General features: G+C 32.2%; 2 protein-coding genes across 3 annotated transcripts in view; one reads left to right on the forward strand and one right to left on the reverse strand.

Moving 5' to 3' along the window:
* sirt1 (sirtuin 1) overlaps window positions 1–12,615 on the reverse strand; it is a 17,687-nt gene extending 5,072 nt beyond the window's left edge. The window contains exons 1-8 of one of the 2 annotated variants that reach the window (XM_001334404.8): window positions 12,353–12,615; window positions 10,401–10,517; window positions 7,537–7,775; window positions 5,278–5,430; window positions 3,161–3,308; window positions 2,320–2,399; window positions 1,790–1,976; window positions 763–1,584 (exon numbers count right to left, since the gene is read on the reverse strand). In XM_001334404.8, coding sequence (XP_001334440.5) covers window positions 763–1,584; window positions 1,790–1,976; window positions 2,320–2,399; window positions 3,161–3,308; window positions 5,278–5,430; window positions 7,537–7,775; window positions 10,401–10,517; window positions 12,353–12,593 — 1,987 coding nt within the window. In that variant the 5' untranslated portion in view covers window positions 12,594–12,615. Of the gene's footprint in view, window positions 1–762; window positions 1,585–1,789; window positions 1,977–2,319; window positions 2,400–3,160; window positions 3,309–5,277; window positions 5,431–5,526; window positions 5,758–7,536; window positions 7,776–10,400; window positions 10,518–12,352 lie in introns of those variants that run through there. The other variant, XM_073920340.1, reaches the window with a different exon arrangement.
* A 1,771-nt stretch (window positions 12,616–14,386) lies between these two features.
* Window positions 14,387–18,718, forward strand: dnajc12 (DnaJ (Hsp40) homolog, subfamily C, member 12). Its single transcript, NM_001327788.1, is given in 5 exon segments — window positions 14,387–14,542; window positions 14,902–14,980; window positions 17,589–17,728; window positions 17,886–18,003; window positions 18,508–18,718. Coding segments are annotated over 5 exon segments (498 nt in total). The 5' UTR covers window positions 14,387–14,464; the 3' UTR covers window positions 18,591–18,718.
* Window positions 18,719–20,000: the final 1,282 nt, after the last annotated feature.

Genomic DNA, 20,000 nt, shown 5'->3' on the forward strand with positions numbered 1-20,000 from the left:
ATCAATATTCACCACGTGTCATGATCGCTCTCATCTGCGTCTCAACTTTAGGTGGGGTTTGCACTTTGCAAACCTGTGTGCTTTAAGTTTTTACACTTTAGCCGTTTGCATTTCCCGTGGACATAAAAGCTCCCTGCCTGTCATCTAACAGTGGATAGCCTTGAGTGATTGACAGCTAATATGAACCAATATAGCGGCAGGGAAGAGCAATTTAGCACGTTTTTAAAAAAAAATCAAAACAGGTCGCACTAATGCGCCCAAATATATTATGAGGTCGCATCGATTAATTTTCGGGCGCATATGCGACCAAAATGGTCGCAATTTCGAGCCCTGATATATATATACATACATACATATATATATATATATATATATATATATATACATACATATATATATATATATATATATATATATATATACATACATATATATATACATATACATACATATATATATATATATACATATATATATATATATATATATATATACATACATACATATATATACATATATATATATATATATTTCTTTAACCAAATTGACAGAAGGCTAAGCTGGAATATTAATAATTAATAATAACTCATTATTATTGATAATTAATATTCAGAAATTGAGCTCATTTCGCTACACATTATTCTCAAGTGTTACCAAATGTAATTTAAAAAATGTTTAGTAATTTGTAATAATATTCTTAACAGCTTTAAAACAACAACAGCTTTAGAAATGTGTGGTTTAAAATAAAATGTATTGTTTTACCTCCAAGTCGTTTGCTGATTGGACTCTGACAGATTCGGCTCCTCCAGCAGCGTCTGCGCATTTCCACGCGCAGTCGATCTGTGTTTTCTTCATCTTTTACACACGCTGCATCATCAGTGTTCACAGCATCGGCCTCTTTACTCCTCTCTGTGTGTGCTGAAATCTCTGTAGAGTCCAGCGCGTGTGTTTCTGCTGCTGGAGACGCTAATTCCTCTTCATTAACTGATAGTGAGCTCTGATCGTCTTTAGCATTAGCATGATCTGTAGACATGTGCTCTATATGTTCAGCATTAACGTGACCTGCAGATGTGTGCTCTGTATGTTCAGCATTAGCGTGATCTGTAGGTGTATTTTCTGTATGTTCAGCATCATCGCGATCTGCAGACGTGTTCTCGATATGTTCAGCATCGGCATGAGAGTGATCTGCAGACGTGTTCTCTATATGTTCAGCATCAGCATCATCGCGATCTGCAGACGTGTTCTCGATATGTTCAGCATCAGCATGAGAGTGATCTGCAGACGTGTTCTCTATATGTTCAGCATCAGCATCATCGCGATCTGCAGACGTGTTCTCTATATGTTCAGCATCAGCATGAGAGTGATCTGCAGACGTGTTCTCCGTGTGTTCAGGAGCTGCCGGTTTCTCTGTGATCTCGCTGAGACGTGATGAATTGTAGCAGAGCTGCTGGAAGTCTCCGTTCAGGCGATGGCAGAGTTCGTTCACGATCACGTCACAGTCGCCCAGGAGCTCCACGTCGAAGTTCAGATGCGGCAGCGGCTCACGGTTGATCAGCACTTGAGGCACGTCATGAGGAATCGAGCCTTTAGGAGACACAATCACACAACAACAAAGAAAAGCTCAGGGCCTGTAGTCACAAAACATGCATCTTCATTTTGAGTTAAGAGTTGTCTATTAAAGATAAAATCTAGCCGTGTTAATGAGCTCTATCATACACCCGGCGCAACTGGTGTGATCGTACGCATTAGAGCTTGTTAAATGATTGCAGATACAGAAGAACACACATACTGGGTATAAGAGCCACTGGCCGCACTTTCAGCGAGGAGCCGATCACGATGAGGAGGTCCACCTCATCTTTATCCTGCTTCATGGCTCTGTGGAAAAACTCTGGAAGGTTTTCTCCAAAAAAGACGATGTCTGGCTTCATGATGGCGTACGGGACATCAGACGGACACCTGGGACAATGAGGAACAACCTGCGGCAGAACAACACGAGCTTCACAAGCCGCAACACAAGCATCAGCACATATTAAAGGAAGAGTTCACCCAAAAATGAACATTTCCTGTTAAGTTTTAAGGGATACTTAGTGTATTCTGACCTATAGTAACCTCTGAAGACTTCAACTGAATATACAAGTGACTTCAACTATATACAGTATAAACAAATTCCAGATCCACCTCTGCAGCTAAAAATTTCCTACTGAAGACAAAAGTAAGCTACTGTACATCTTCAACAGCCGGCAGGTGATCAAATTAACTGTATTATCAAATGTTCGGGTGAACCGCCCCTTTAAATCTGCACAGACCAATAAAACACACCTGGTTGAATATATCTTCTCTTATGGCTTCACAGTCCACCTTATGCTTACAGATAAGACAGGAGGCAGTCGCAAAAGACCCTGAAAAAAACAGCACAAAACAGAAGATGAGCAAAGAGCTGGAAGACGACAGTATAGATGAAATCTGCAGGAATTAGGAGAGCAGCTATATATGTATATACACACAGTTGAAGTCAGAATTATTCGCCCCCTTGAATTTTTTTAACAAAAGCAAGAAAAGTTTCACAGTATGTCTGTTAATATTTTTCTTATTTGTTTTATTTCGGCCAGAATAAAAGCCTTTTAAAATTTTTTAAAAGCCATTATAAGGTTAAAATTATTAGCCCCTTTAGGTATATATATTTTTCGATAGTCAAGAACAAACCATCATTATACAATAACTTTCCTAATGAACCTAACCTGATTAACCTAGTGAAGCCTTTAAATGTCACTTTAAGCTGTATAGAAGTGTCTTGAAGAATATCTAGTCAAATATTATTTACTGTCATCATGGCAAAGAGAAAATAAATCAGTTATTAGAGATGAGTTATTAAAACTATTATGATTAGAAATGTGTTAAAAAAATCTGCTCTTGTCAAACAGAAATTGGGAAGAAAAAATAAACTGGGGACTAATAATTCTGACTTCAACTGTATGTATGTATGTATGTATGTGTGTGTGTATATATATATATATATATATATATATAAAATATATATATATATATATATATATATATATATATATATATATATGTTCAGCATAGAGCATCATGGTGGCTAAGTGGTTAGCATTGAGCCCTTACAGCAAGAAAGTCTGAATATATTAAAATAAATATATACCGTGGCACTGAATGATCTTCTGTATTCCAGCCACCTGCTCCAGTGTGTCGATATTCTGCGTGTAGTTTCTCAATAACCTTCCCTTCTTGTCCAGCATTGATATAAATCGGTGACATGGAGATGGCTGGAACTGTCCGGGGTAGATTTCCTACAGTAAAATGTGACAGGGAAATACAGTTATTCTGCATCACTGTTAAACAGTGAACACTTTTACTAACAGACATCACCATACAGTATATTCTCATGTTAATTAATCACATTGGATTAAGTTCATTTTTTTTATGCTATTCTTTTCTAAACACATGCATCACTTTTTATCCTGATATTTGATGACTTTTGATTAATTATAATGTTTCTGATGATATAATGTCTAAGGATCCATTTGTTGAATAACATATAGAGTTCTACATTTATCATTGAACTTAAACTCTGAAAACTAGACTGACAGTTTCAATTAGCTAGAACTTATATGTTAAGCTGCTTTCACACAATTTTCTATGTAAAAGCGCTACAGACATGTATTTCAGTAAGATGAACTGATATCGAATCATTATTTTGTTGAGGTTGTTATACATTGATTGCATTTAGTTGTTTTTATAATATGAATGCACTTCTACTTCATTACATGCAAGAGTTAATGGTAAATAAGTGTATCTTGCTGCATTCGTTCATCCATTAAACTCAGGATAAACAATAAAAAAAGTTGAAAAAAAAATTTCAAAAAGGTTTTATTTAAAATTGAAGTTATCATTTGTGCATATTATTCACTGGAGTCACAATCCTTCTATGCAACACAACTTTAATTTTACTTTTAACGTTATATATAATGTTTAGAAGTTCTTAAATGTTCTTTAAACTAATATATAATTAAATACTTTTTTTCATTTAAAAACAAAAATTGGAACAATTAATAGTCAAGTTTGCTTTACTCAAATAATTCATCAGTATATAGGCATTAATAAAAATGTATATATTTTAGAATATACAACTAGAGTATAGATAATAACAGTTAAAAAAATTAACTGACTGAATTTTTTGGTGAGTGTAATCTGAATTTAGACAGGAATAAATCTGTAAAGATTGGTGCAAATAATCTTAATTATCAATTAATAAAACTGCACATTTTGACATGAACTCAAAATACAGAGGAATACATTTTATTGTACACATTCACAATACAGAGAAGAATAAAACTGGTGTCCATGGTCAGAACAAGTAATTAAAATAAATATTGCCAAACATAATAAGAATGTGGATATAAATATAACATATATATATATATATATAGTTGAAGTCAGAATTATTAGCCCCCCCCCTAAATTTTTCAAGACACTTCTATACAGCCTAAAGTGACATTTAAAGACTTAATTAGGTTAATGAGGTTAACTAAGCAAGTTAGGGTAATTGTGCAAATTATTGTATAACAGTGGTTTGTTCTGTAGACAATCAAAAATAAAGTTAGCTTAAAGAGGCTAATAATTTCGTCCTTAAAATGGCTTTTAAAAAATTAAAAACTGCTTTTATTCTAGCCAAAATAAAACAAATAAGACTTTTCACAGAAGAAAAAATATTATCAGACATACTGTGAAAATTTCCTTTATTAATAATTAATAATTCTGACTTCAACTATGTACACACACACACACACACACACACACACACACACACACACACACACACACACACACACACACACACACACACACACACACACACACACACACACACACACACACACACATATATATATATATAATATAAATTTACGTATGCAAGTTGGTGATGATGTGGAGATTCCTGACTCAATAATAATGACTATAATTTATTTATTTTTATTCAAATCTAAACAAAAAAAAAATCAGACATTTGCCAGAAGAGAAATAGAATAGGAAAGACTGTAAAACATTTCCGTGCTCTAATAAATATCAATTTAATAAATAAAAAATTCTTGCATATAAAAGGAAATTACACAGGGGTAATAATACTTTCCTCAACTATATTTGGGAGGTTTTCGTTCCGCTAGTCTGAATGTAGGCCAGTGCATCAATAAACAACACAATGTCTTGAAATGCACCAATGCGATAATGTTTCCCACATGAGAAGGAAAAGCCTCAAACCTTGGCAAACTTGAAAAAAGGCCTGGGATCTCTCCTGAAGTAGTCGATGTCAAACATGGCTTGAGGATCAGGAAGGTCTGGGAAATCTACAGCGAGTCGAGCATAAATACCATCTCTAGAGCGAAAGTCAGGAATCCCACAGGAAACAGACACCTGTGATGCAAGAGAAACAGATATTACAATTACTATAGCAGATCAATCACTTTTTTAACTTGTAAATTAGGGCGGCGCAGTGGGTAGCACAGTCACCTCAGAGCAAGAAGGTCGCTGGTTCGAGCCTCGGCTGGGTCAGTAAACGTTTCTGTATGGAGTTTGCATGTTCTCCTCGTGTTCGCGTGGGTTTCCTCTGGGTGCTATGGTTTTCCCCACACATCCAAAGACATGCAGTACAGGTGAATTGTGTAGGCTAATCCGTAGTGTTTGTGAGTGAATGAGTATGTGTGGATGTTACCCAGTGATGGGTTGCTGCTGAAAGGGCATCTGCTGCGTAAAACATGTGCTGGATAAGTTGCTAGTTCAGCTTATAGTTCAGATATAAACATTGATGTTTCTGGTAAAGATTAAAATCACAGTTTAATGCAACTTGACGCTGGTGAATGTTGTAGCAATTACATTATTTCACCAATAGGTGACGACAAACAACCTTCAAAAATATGTCCCTGAATAATTCAAAAATAATTAATCTAGTAATGAAACATTAAGGGCTCTATTTTGACGATCCATGCGCAAAGTGAAAAACGCAGGGCGCAAACGCATTCAGGGCGTGTCAGAATTCACCTTTGCTAATATAAAGATGGGAAAATCCACTTTGCGCCATGGCGCATGGTCTAAAAGGGTTAAGTTTATTTTCTTAATGAGTTATAGGTGTGTTTTGAGAATAAACCAATCAGAGTCTCATCTCCCATTCCCTTTAAGAGTCAGCTGCGTCGTGCCATAAGCGAATTTGCTATTTACATGACATAAAGTAAGTGGAAAAATGAACATTTCACTAGCAAAAAAAACAGTTAAACAGAGCATCTACAGCACGAGAATGAGAGATAAATGATCTACTTTCACTTTTGGATAGGGAAATCTTTACGCACAGACATCAATTAGTCTATAAATAATTAATTTCGTTTGTTAAGCGCAAAGATTTGTTTCAAAGCTATTTCTAAATTCAGTTCTAATTTCCAGCAAACGAATAAATGACCAATAATAACAAAATGTGCTCAAAAACATGAGTTATATCCTAAAACACATGCTGTGCCCCATATGGTCTAAAACCTGACAGGTGGGCAAATCTACGCTTGTTTTTAATAAAACAAATATAAATATGGATATAATAAATAATACTGCTAATAATAATAACATTATACAAAAGCAAATTGAATGAACTGAAAAAGCCTCCTGAGATGAAGAAGACATGAAAGCAGTGGTTTTTCATATTTATGTAGGCTAGAAAATAATGTTTTGTAATATTTTAATCCTTTATATTTATATCCAATAAATATCCTTATTATATCCTATATAAATCCTTAATATTTACATTATATTTTATATGTAAAGATATTTGCGTATTGCTCTACATCTTGTATGTATTATGCAGTGTGTAAGACCGGGTTTGTTTTGGTCTATTGAAAATCTATTTTAGTTTCTCAAAATAGCAACGCGCCAGCAATGTGCTTCAGAACGCCTCCTTTTTAGACCAGAACGCCTATGGGCGCACATATGAGCGCTAATGCATTTGCTATTTAAACAGCATGTCGGAAAACGTAAAAACGACTCTTACGCCAAGATGAAACTCGCAAACAACAATTGCGTTTTAGAAGTTTTAAGAGTGAATTATTGGATCATTAATTGAAAATGAGACTAAAAAATAAACATGATGTGTTAATACAAGAATATATTGTTAGGTTTATAAATTATGCAAAGATATTTTTTCACAGTATTAAATATTTTACTTATTTATTCAGCTGGTTTTTTCTTGATTTTGTTTTTATTAAAATGACAGGTTCTCAGTTCTGCTTGTTAAAACCAAAGGTTTCTTGCAGTACTGTTTTTGTAATAAATCAAATGCATTTATCTCCTCCCTTTTTTCGCTGATTTGGAAATTGGTACGATCCGTGACTTAAACACCACAGTCTGTTCTGAATGGTGAGATTTGTGATCCGTTTGTACCACTACAGTATATCCTGATAAAAGCTTCAGCAATTATTCTGCACACAAAAAAAATCTGATACTGTCAAAAGACTTCAGTGAGTGTAAAAGTGAGAAACGCACCCCAGCACCGGTGAGCACCAGAATCTTCTTCCTCTCGTTCAGGAGCCGCACCACGTCCTCTAACGTGTTGATGTCTTTGCGTTTCTTTCGTTTGGGCGGCTCAGAGATGTTGATGATGATCTGCCACAGCGTCATGTCATCCAGATCTGGAGGAAGCACCGTTTCAGGAAGCAAATCTTTCAGAATGGCTCTGGGATCAGTTCCTCTCATGATGTGCTGCTGAATGAACCGATAGGACCCTAGAAGAAAAGCATGCTGTAATTTACTAAACTGAAGAACATTTTTCAACAATAGTGGTGTGTTAGAGACGACAAAACCTGCAAAAACGATCAATAAATAAATGCGCAAATAAATAACTAAATGAGTATATGAATACATATAATCCTGTATAAATAAAACAATAAACAAATAAGACAATAAATAAATAAATATATCCAAAAATATCCTGCAAATATAAATGTATAAATAATAGTGCCGGCAGACAAAAAAAAAATAATAATAATAATATATATATATATATATATATATATATATATATATATATATATATATATATATATATATATATATATATATATATATATATATAATAAATAAATAAATAAATAAATAAATAAATTACACGAATATTGGGGGAATAAGCAAATGATTGTTTTTTGACTGGCTTTTGATGATTGATAGACACCCGGCACTATTAATTATTTACATATATTTATTTGCAGGAATTTTTGCATTTATTTACACATTCATACATGTAAAATACACACATACACTAGTAATAATAATAGTTTAAATAATTTTTGCTCAGCAGTAATAATTATAAGAAGAAGAATTAGAAGAAATATGAAGATGAAGACAACATCATTATATAATTTTATTTAATGGCATGTCAGAAACGCAGGCTATTTTCATTGCAGTGTGCAAGATACATCTTCTAGATCAGGGATTGCCAATTTTTTTCTTATAAGGGCCAAAAACCAAACTTGACTGAGGCTTATGGGCCGAATGTAAATATACTTGAAATGTGTAATTTCATTATTTATTTAATTTAATATTTAATTAATTATTAATTAATTATTTAATATTTTAAAACAACTAAAAAAAACATTGCTTTATATTTACTAATACAGTATAGTTCATATTACTTTTTATAGTAAACTTAATAACAGAATAAGGTTACAGTAGTTTTTGCCTTTCATTTTGTCTTCTTCAAAGTCCTCTGTCCATTGACTGACAATATTTACTTTTTAAAATCTCAAGATTACTTTACAAAATTTAATTTCAGTTTGCTTTTTTGTAGCTCTGCAATAGAACAAACAAACAAAAAACAAAAACAAAAACAAAAAAAAGACTACGTCAAATGACGATCTCTGTTAAAGGCATTCTCCCCAACTTTCTCCATCTTTCTCACTTTCTTCCTAGATGGTATGGTGGGCCAAATCAAAGGCTACAATCTGCCTACTTTGGCCCGCGGACACTACAGTAGATGCACTGGGACGGATCATCAGTGATGTATCCTGGGGTCACTACGCATTTCAGGTCTTTCAACACCCCAGGTGACTCGATTGAGGCTGATCAGACCCCAGCTTGCATCCCAAAAGCATATTATTAAATATATACTGCTCAGAAAATAACACTTGGAATTACACTAAAGTGTTCCCTTTATTTTTTTGACCAGTATACAATTAAAAACCACAAACAAATGAATATATAAATTGGATCTTTAATGTTAATACATGCTAAATATCCTATAAATAATTCCTAGTGACACTGCTGAATATCTTCTTGAGTTAGTTAATTTAAGAAGATGAATATTGACAATAACGTACCTGACAAAAGTCTTGTCTTCTATCCAAGTTTTAGGAACAGCAAAAAATAAGTTGACTTCTAGTTGACCATTTGGTATCATAAGTGTCTCATATGAAAGGCGAAGGCCTCTAGATTTTGCTTATTTGAGCACAATAAAATCTGATCATGTATTGACTATTAATGATTTGATTAGGACAGTGCGGTCTGACTCTGCTTAGACTAAAGCCACATCACTGAACAGAAATAATGTCCAGTATAGAATATAAAGTCCTGCTGCAGTGGAGACAGAATGAATATTGTGTCTGACTCCATCATGAGCTTGGAGGACTGCATCCATACATCTCTGCACTGACTCAAATCACTGATTAATAAAGTCATCTGGAATGAAGAAGAAAGCGTTCCTGCAGGACTCCCAGAGCTCATCAAGACTCTTTGTGTTCATCTTCAACACCTCCTCCTTCATCTTACCACAGACATGCTCAATAATGTTCATGTCTGGTGACTGGGCTGGCCAATCCTGGAGCAGCTTGACCTTCTCTGCTTTCAGGAGCTTTGCTGTGGAGGCTGAAGTATGAGCAGGAGCGCTATCCTGCTGGAGAATTGTCCCTCTCCTGTGGTTTGTAATGTAATGGGCAGCACAAATGTCTTGATACCTCAGGCTGTTGATGTTGATCATCCACTCTGCAGATCTCTCGCACGCCCCCATACTGAATGACCCCAAACCATGATGTTTTCTTCACCAAACTTTACTGATTTCTGTGTGAATCTTGGTCCATGCTGGTTCCAGTAGGTCTTCTGCAGTATTGGTGATGATTGGGATGCAGATCAACAGATGATTCATCAGAAAATCCACCTTCTGACACTTTTACACACGATCAACTAGAAGTCAAGTTATTATGTGTTGCTCTTACAACTGAGATCCACGACAAGACTTTTATCAGGTAGTGTATGTAAATAAAGTATGTAATTAAACCCTTTTTGCTTCTCTCTGTGCTCCATGCATCAGGCAGCAAATAGAGTAAATGATAGCTGAGGTTAAAACGAACCAAACTCACCAATCTGTGGCTGAGGCGTCCAGTCGCTAGAGCTGGCACGGGATGAGCAGTCATCATCGTCCCGAAGAAGATCAGGGGATGTAAAACCATTGGAATGAACACCTTCATCAGTTAACTCTGCAAAACAAAAACATTACACTTTAAAACTATAATACATTCATTTTCCTTCAGCTTGATCCCTTTATTCATCAGGGGTTGCCACAGCGGAATGAACCGCCAACTTATCCAGCATATGTTTTACACAGTGGATGGCAACCCAGTGCTGGGGAACACCCATACACACTCATACTCATACACTACGGCCAATTTAGTTCATCAATTCCCCTATAGCGCATGTGTTTGGAGTGTGGGGGAAACCAGAGCACCCGGAGGAAACCCACACCAACACGAGGAGAACTGGCCCAGCCGGGACTCGAACCAGCGACTTGCTGTAAGGCGACAGTGCTAACCACTAAGCCACTGTGTCAAGCAATTTGTGTAATATAATTATATAATTATAATTATTATAATTATATTATATTATTATATAATTAATAACATAATAATATAATAGTTATGTACAATTTGTGCTGCATAATAATAGTTTTATTCAAAATTAACCAGAACTATGCTTAAACTTGTACAGATATATTAAGTATACATTGTAATTTTCACTTAGCTTGCAACCCAACACCCTGATATTTTAATACTTTAATACATTCAGTTTTAATAGCTTTACTATGATACAAGTACAACACAACTGGCCTTTATTCAACTGGATTAGATGGTTACAATGTGCATTTTGGGTTTGAATAATAATAGTTTTTTTTATTAATCAGAACTATACATATATTTAATAAAAACATTTATTTAAGTTAAGTATGCAGGGCAATTACAATTCTGTGAAGGATATACAAAAAAATATGACGAATCTGTGCAGGAGTTACAGCTTCAATAATCAGTATTTTATATAAAAGTGTATATAATTAGTAGAAATGCATGCTTTATTAATACATTTCTCCAATCAAAATAAATAAATATGATATACAAAGAGAATAACATGAAATGTATGGATTCGACATGACATATAACAGCAGTGACAAAAATCTGACATGATAATAATAATTATTTTAATTAATTATTTAAATAATTAACAACTAAAAAAACTATAATATTAGCTAATATCCTTATTACTGATTAAATAATATATACATATATTAAATAAATAACATTTGAAAATGTAGTCATTAATCAAATAATAAATGTTTATTATTATTACTATTATTATTAATAATATTAATTTATCAACAATTCCATAAACTATAACATTAGCTCACATTGTTCTAATTATTTTTAATGTATTATTATATACAAATATTTATGAAACAAGTAACGTTTTTTTTAAATGTAGTATTTTATTGAATAATAATGCCTATTTTTATTTTATTAAATAATTAATAAATAACTATAATTTTAGCTCACATCCTTATTATAATTAATAGAATATATACAAACATATCTATCTATCTATCTATCTATCTATCTATCTATCTATATATATATATATATATATATATATATATATATATATATATATAATAAATACAAACGTAAAAATGTTATTTTTTTATAATAATATTTTAATAATAATTATTATTATTTTTATCAAATATAACAATTAAACAACTATATTAGCTCATATCCTTATCATTATTATTAATAGAATAGAATATACAAACACGTACATGATATAAAAAACGGTTTAAAATGTAGAAACTAATGTAATAATAATAATAATATTTGTTTACAAAGTTGCTATTTTAAATAAATCATTCAAACATCATGTAAAAACAGAGTAAACTGAGTGAACAAGCAGAGGTCTGACCGTTAGCTTAGCCGCAGAAATAAAAACATGCTAAAACAACCGTGATAAAATAACGGAAAAACGGATGAAGAATACGCGGTTACGTTACCGGAGATCTCGGGCTCCGGGTCGGCTGGCTGCCCGGGTTCAGTCGGTCTAGTGTTGTTGTTGTTGTTGATCGATAAGGCCTGCTGTGACTCGTCCATCCGCGCCGGTTTCTCGTCCAATGTATCGGCACCGGCGGTCGCGCTGTGCTCCGAATCACCGGACAGCTCCAGAAGCCTTGGTTTCTTCGGTAGCGGCTCGTCCGGCTCGGCGGATTCGGCCCGTTTATTTTCGCCGTCCGCCATCTTCGCCAGGGAGTGAATGGAGGAGGAGCGCGGGAGGACCTTCCGGTAATGCCGTGGCGTGACGTCACGAGCTGGTGGACGGTGAAGTTTAGATGGGATACAGCTATCGCTCTTTCTGACTCAATTTTACATCAATAAATGCTCCTTTTCAAAAAACCCTAGCTTATTATTTTCATAAAGAACTTTGATTTATGTAAACTAATAATTATTAAATAATAAATAAAATAATAATAAAGCTTGTATTATTTACTAGGATATAGTTATGTTATCCTTTTTGTCTCTTTGTTCAAATTGTGTCTTTATAAATCTTCTTTCTTAAATAATAAATAAAATTACAAATAAAATGTAACAAATAATAATAAATGGGATAGAGCATCTTGTAATAATTTATAGACAAAAATAAGCTCCTAAAGACAATACCTAGATATAACATATTCCTTGGTGAAATTTCTTTCATTGTTATATCTCTTGAATTTATTATTATTAATAATAATAATAATAAGTTTTGATAATCTTTTTCTTAATCAGAGATGCCCAAACTAGGGCCAATGGTTACCTTTGGCCCGCCATCCCATCTGAGAAAAGAGGTAGAATGATGAGAAGGTTGGGGCCAATTCCCTCAACAGATTTATTTCTAATTTTAACGTAACCTTTTATTTGTTTAATTGTTTAAATAAAAAAAGCAAATCAACTCAAATGTTTGAATTAAATATTGTGCAAAAATCTGATTAAAAAAAAAATGAAGGGTCCTCGATGAGCAAATCAAGTGTACTCAATATATTCAGCATCGAACACCATTGTGTTATAAAGGGGATTGTTTGTTTTTAATGTAAGAAGTTCATTATATAATGTTAAAGTATTTTTAAAATTAATATATAAATATAATAAATTAGGACATAACCATGACAATTTCAATGTAATAATTTGTTTTATTTCACTTTGGCCCACCACCTTCAATCAACTCTGTTCTTGGCCCTTCATTAGAAAAGGTTTGTGCACCCCTGCTCTTAATGATTGAGGGTTTGTAAAGGTTTTTCTCTCTCTCTTTCCTAACTTTTGTTCTTGTATTTTCTCTTCAATGCAGTGATGTTATTTTTCTTGTATTCAATTAAAAAAAAATTGGATACAGATTTTTTTTTTGTTATTTAATAATTTTTATTTATTTATACTGTACTGTGTGGAATATTTTTGCATTGTTCATAATAAAAATGGGATAAAGCTGCTTAATATTACATTAAAGGGTAATTTAATAAATAACATGAATATTACTCTGTATAATGACTGTTTTTACATTTCTGTGAGGGTTATGGTAGGGGTAAACGTTAATAAAATACATTTTTAAATGGTAATTAAATAAATAACATGAATAATACTCTGTATAATTACGGTTTTTACATCACTGTTATGGTTGTGGTAAAGTTAAACGTAAATAAAATAGATTTTAATAGGTGATTTAATAAATAACGTGAATAATATTCGGTATGGTTACTGTTTATACATTACTGTAAGGATTGTGGTAGTGGTAAACGTTAATAAAAGACATTTTTAATGGGTGATTTAATAAATACCATGAATAATACTCTGTATAATTACTGTTTTTACATTATTTTGAGGGTTGGTTTTAAGGTTAGGGCAGTGATAGACGTTAATAAAACAGAATTATTGGGTAATTTAATAAATAACAGAAGTATTTGTTGTTTGACAGGCGTATGACTCAGAGCGTTTGAGTCACGCAGGGCATTTAAATGATTTAATTTACCGTAAAGCACCAACTAATCACGCGCATGCGTGTTAGACTAACTGAGCACTCTAACAGAAACAGGCATTTTGGGGGGGATTACGGTAATGCAGTGTCGTCGATGGTAGGAGGCATGGAGGCGATCCTAAACTGCAGAAAAGAGGATCTGGAGGATTATTATGGGCTGCTGGGCTGTGATGAACTTTCTACGGTAAACACACAACTTACAGGAACTCACGAGACTTATTTTGAGGAGCGTGTGTGTTGTTTAGGCAGATTTAACATGGACAATCATAGCGCTTGGGTTTTAGTGTTATACTCGCAAAATGTAAATATCGTTCAAAGAAGAGCGAGTGACGTGAAAGGATGTGTTAATACGACATAACACTGCTGTTATACACTTGTAGATGAAAACAGCAGCCTGTTGCTTTGGAAACAGACACCAGGCGCCATGCTGGTCATAATAGTTGATAATACACATTCAGAAGTTTAATTATTCATTCAGAAGTTTAATATTTGTTATTGAAGTACATTATTCGTGTCACAAATGTTAATGATCATCTCTCACAGACTGAACAGATTGTCAATGAGTTTAAAGTGAAAGCTCTGGCCTGCCACCCTGACAAACATCCAGAGAATCCCAAAGCAGGTACAAACCTTATCAGTCCTTATGAACAATGTTATTTTTAGCCCAATGTGTCTTGTAAGAATGTTATCTTGTCAGACAAAAATTAAATAAAACAAAACAGAAAAGTATTTGTGCGTCTCTTGTGCATTTGAGGCAAAGATACAGTTAAAGTCAGAATTATTAGCCCCCTTTTGATTTTTTTTCTTTATTAAATATTTTCCAAATAATGTTTGACAGATTCAGGAAATGTTCACAGTATGTCTGATAATATTTTTTCTTCTAGAAAAAGTCTTATTTGTTTTATTTCGGCTAGAATAAAAGCAGTTTTGAATTTTTTAAAAACTATTTTTGGGACAAAATTATTAGCCCCTTTAAGCTAATTTTTTTCAATAGTCTACAGAACAAACCATCGTTATAGAATAACTTGCCTAATTACCCTAACCTGCCTAGTTAACCTAATTAACCTAGTTAAGCCTTTAAATGTCACTTTAAGCTGTATAGAAGTGTCTTTAAAAAATATCAGTAAAATATTCATTACTGTCATCATGGCAAAGATAAAATAAATCAGTTATTAGAAATAGGTTTTTTAAACTATTATGATTAGAAATGTGTTGAAACAATCTTCCTTCCATTAAACAGAAATTGGGGAAAAAAATAAACAGGGGGGCTAATAATTCTGACTTCAACTGTATATGGCTACACGAAAAAAATACATTATTTTAAAAGCATTTACGTCTGTTTTATGAATAATTTACTGTTTATAGTTTGAAATGTGAAATAGGTCTGCACGATATTGGAAAAATCTGATATTGCTGTATTTTATTTTTCTGCCAAAAGTGTTGTGATATGAAGACCTTTTGACAGGATAAAATGAATAGCACTGTTTAATAATTCTGCGGAGCATAACAGTATTCAGGTACAGAAATTGAATAACCACAATGCAAAAGCATGTTTTCCGTACTTTGTTTTGTCTCAATTCTTGTCCAAATACCAAAATATTCTTTGATCAAGTAAAAATATTGTTTCCTTTTCACCATCAGAAGAAATTAATCAAAATTAGGAGATTTTCGCTAAAACAAGCTACATTATCTGCTAATGGGGTTAGTGAAATAATCCTGTTTTCACTTTGAAATGTAGATATTTAAACAAGAAAAAAGACAAAAATTCTAAGATTTTTTCTTTTGCATAAATTATATAAATTCTATATAAATGTAGTGAATAAATACAGTTCTGTAGCTCTTACTCAATTATAATTTAGACTCAACATTGCATATTTTTGCGATGTGACTATTGCGATATCAATGTTGAAAAGATATATTGTGCAGCCCTAATGTGAAACATTTAGACAATTTGGAAATATTACAGAAAATAGGGTTAAAATGTACTTAATCCATTAAATAGCACTTGAGAAATATTTGAATAAAACTTGGTGTATGTACTGTTTTTACATATCTGTGAAGGCTGGGTAAACATTAAAACATTTTCTAATAGATAATTTAATAAATAATATGAATAACACTTACTGTTTTTACATCACTGTGAAGGTTGAGGTATGGGTAGGCATTAATAAAATACATTTTTAATGGGTAATTTAATAAATTAAATGAACAATACTCAATATAATTATTGTTTTTACAGTGTTCTCTCTCTCTCTCTCTCTATATATATATATATATATATATTTTTTTTTTTTTTGTATGTATGTGTGTATGAATATAGACAATATATTTTGGTACATTTGAACAAAACAGATTTATAAAAAAAAAAAAAAAAAAAAAAAATATATATATATATATATATATATATATATATATATATATATATATATATATATATATATATATACATACATACATACATACATACATACATACAATATTTTAATCATCGAATACTTTAGAAATAGAAAGATAATGCATTTAAATATTGCTAAAATAAATTACAAACTACAAAATATAACTAAATTTGATATATTCTTTGCTTATTTTGTTTTTTCCGCTTTTTTTTTTACATCTTTATTTAATATTATTCCCTAACATACAGTTAAAGTCAGAATTATTAGCCCCCCTGTTTATTTTTCCCCCTAATTTCAATTTAATGGAAAGCAGACTTCTTTAGCACATTTCTTAACATGCTAGTTTTAATAACTCATCTCTAATAACTGATTTATTTTATCTTTAAGCATCTTTTCAGGTTAGGGTAATTAGGCAAGTTTTTGTATAACAATGGTTTGTTCTGGAGACTATCGGGAAAAAATTAGCTTAAAGGGGCTAATAATATTGACCTTAAAATGGTGTTTAAAAAATTAAAAACTGCCTTTATTCTTGCCGAAATAAAACAAATCAGACTTTCTCCAGAAGAAAAAATATTATCAGTTATACTGTGAAAATTTCCTTGCTCTGTTAAACATCATTTAGGAAATTTTTAAAAAAGAAAAATAAATTCAAAGGGGGTTTAAAAATTCTGACTTCAACTATATATATATATATATATATAATCGTATAAGATGAAACATTCATTTATTTGGGTAACCACATCAAATAAATAGTAAGTAAACAGTCTTTTAAAAAATCATCAGATTGTGAATATCTGATTGTGAACTCTTGTGTTGATGATTTTAATCTTGCAGTGGAGCAGTTCCAGAAGCTACAGGAAGCTAAAGAAGTCCTGACAGATGAGAAGAAGAGAAAAAGTTATGATCTGTGGCTCAGAAGTCAAATTAAAATCCCTTTCGGTGAATGGCGAGCGCTCAGCGACTCGGTGAAAACAGTAAGTGAGTGACTATGAAGTGCCATGATTGACCAATCAAAATCAAGTATTCCAGAGAGCCGTGTAATAATAAACAATTACAAGAAATATAGCGTTGCATCCTGTCATGGATCAAAAAAAAATTGCATTAACAATAACACAAATAATGTTCTTTCAGTCAATGCACTGGGCTGTGAAGGCCAAGAAGGAGCCGATGCTTGAAGCTGCAGAAGATTCAAATCCATCAGATGAAAACACAGTGCAGGAGAAACCATCTGAAGCATCACTGCCATCAAGTAGGAGACTTGTGTTTACTCTGAGATGTTATCGTTTGTTTCACTCTTAAAGGCCACTTATTCTGCCCCTTTTTGATTTTCATAAGGTTTTAGCTATAAATAGCACACAAATAATGTTTCTAACTCTCTGAAACGGACCCTTTTAGGCTTTGATTCTAATTGTGGCGTTTTGGTCACTGTCGTTTTAAATGCAAATGGGATTGTGCTCTTTTCAGAAGAGGGCGGAGCTACAAATGACTGTGTGTCAGCAGAGTGGCAGATTCAAAACTCTAAAGGCAGACGGGGCGGGGCTTTCCCCCTCTGATGACACATACAAAGGGAGAATGTCATTTAAAGTGTTTCTGCTGACGGTTTTCATCAAGTCTGCTTATAATAAATACATTTTTACTATGAGAGGCTGGATATATTCACACACTGCTGACACACAGCTGTGTTTAAACCTCTTATAAAAGTGATTTTTGCATAATAGGGCCACTTTAATTCCGTATTGTTTGTGTTTGACAGGTGATTATTGGCACCAGAGGTTTCGATGGGCTGGTGAAGCTCCTACAGGGCTTTTACAGAAGTTCAGGAATTATGAAATATAAATTAATATTTCCTATTGTTCATTTTTTTTTTGTCATCATATTCAGAAGTGATGCCTTAAATGTCTTGAGTTTTGTCAAGTGTGAGTGAAACGTGGCTTAATTTGAAAATAAAATATTATTATAATGGCTACTGCGTTCATTTTCATTTTTACAAGACACTCCGAGAGTACACAAAGTTACTTTACCACATGTAACTGTAATGCATTTAATATTTTGTAATTCAATTTTTTTGTCACAGTAATGTTTTAATGAGTAATGTTTTAATGAATATATAAATATATATATATAAATATATATATATATATATATATATATATATATATATATATATATATATATATATACACACACACACACACACACACACACACACACACACACACAYATATATATATATATATATATATATATATATATATATATATATATATATATATATATATATATATATATATATATGTGTGTGTGTGTGTGTGTGTGTGTGTGTGTATATATAGGATAATAAGGTTTTAATTAATTATACTTAATTAATTTAACTACATCAGCCATGAGTATCTTGTAAAAATGTCAACTTGGTATTGATGTTTTTATTTATTTCCAGTGCATATGATATGCTTTCCAGTTGTGGTGGATACATGTTTGTGCAAAAGTATGAGTTTAATTTTTAAATGATTATATAAGTGTTGTTTGTGATCCTTTGCATTGTACGTTGTAGTAATTTGCAAAAAATAAAGTCTCTTGTGAAATAGTATTGTATTATTATTATTATTATTATTATTATTGATGAAGGAATTTATCCTCTAAAGTGCTATACAAATTATACTGTAAATTTTGTAAATATGATTGAAAAATATTTAAGTTTATTAAGTAGAATCGTTGTAAACCTGAGTATATATGATGGTCAACTTTTCATACTTGAAATAAAACAAGCATTAACTAAAATAAAATATAAACATCTTAAATTGATCTTAAATCTTTAATATTTATTAAAAGAATTAAAAACACACACAAAAAGCACAAACTGTTAATATAAAAAAAAACAATGAGTGAAAACAACAGTTGTTTGTGTTTGACACTAAAAAACGATGTATTTTTAAATGTCAATTGGACTTAACATAATTTTAATGTTATAATATTTCGATTCTGCTAATGTAATAACATAAATAATTATTTTAATTAAGATTCTCTCTCTTTTTGTATTGTATCCTGTCGAAACTTTTAGTTATGTTTTGCTGTTTTCTCGAATACCACAAATAATAGGGGTGTTTTAATTATTCTCTTTCTTTTAGTATTGTATTCTGTCGATTTAACATATTTTATTTACATTTACTTATATTTTGCTGTCCTCTCGAATTACACAAATAATAGTGTTTGTTTTTTATTCTCTCTCTTTTAATATGCCATTAACCT

Source organism: Danio rerio, chromosome 13 (assembly GCF_049306965.1).
Source record: "Danio rerio strain Tuebingen ecotype United States chromosome 13, GRCz12tu, whole genome shotgun sequence".
Taxonomy (NCBI): domain Eukaryota; kingdom Metazoa; phylum Chordata; class Actinopteri; order Cypriniformes; family Danionidae; genus Danio; species Danio rerio.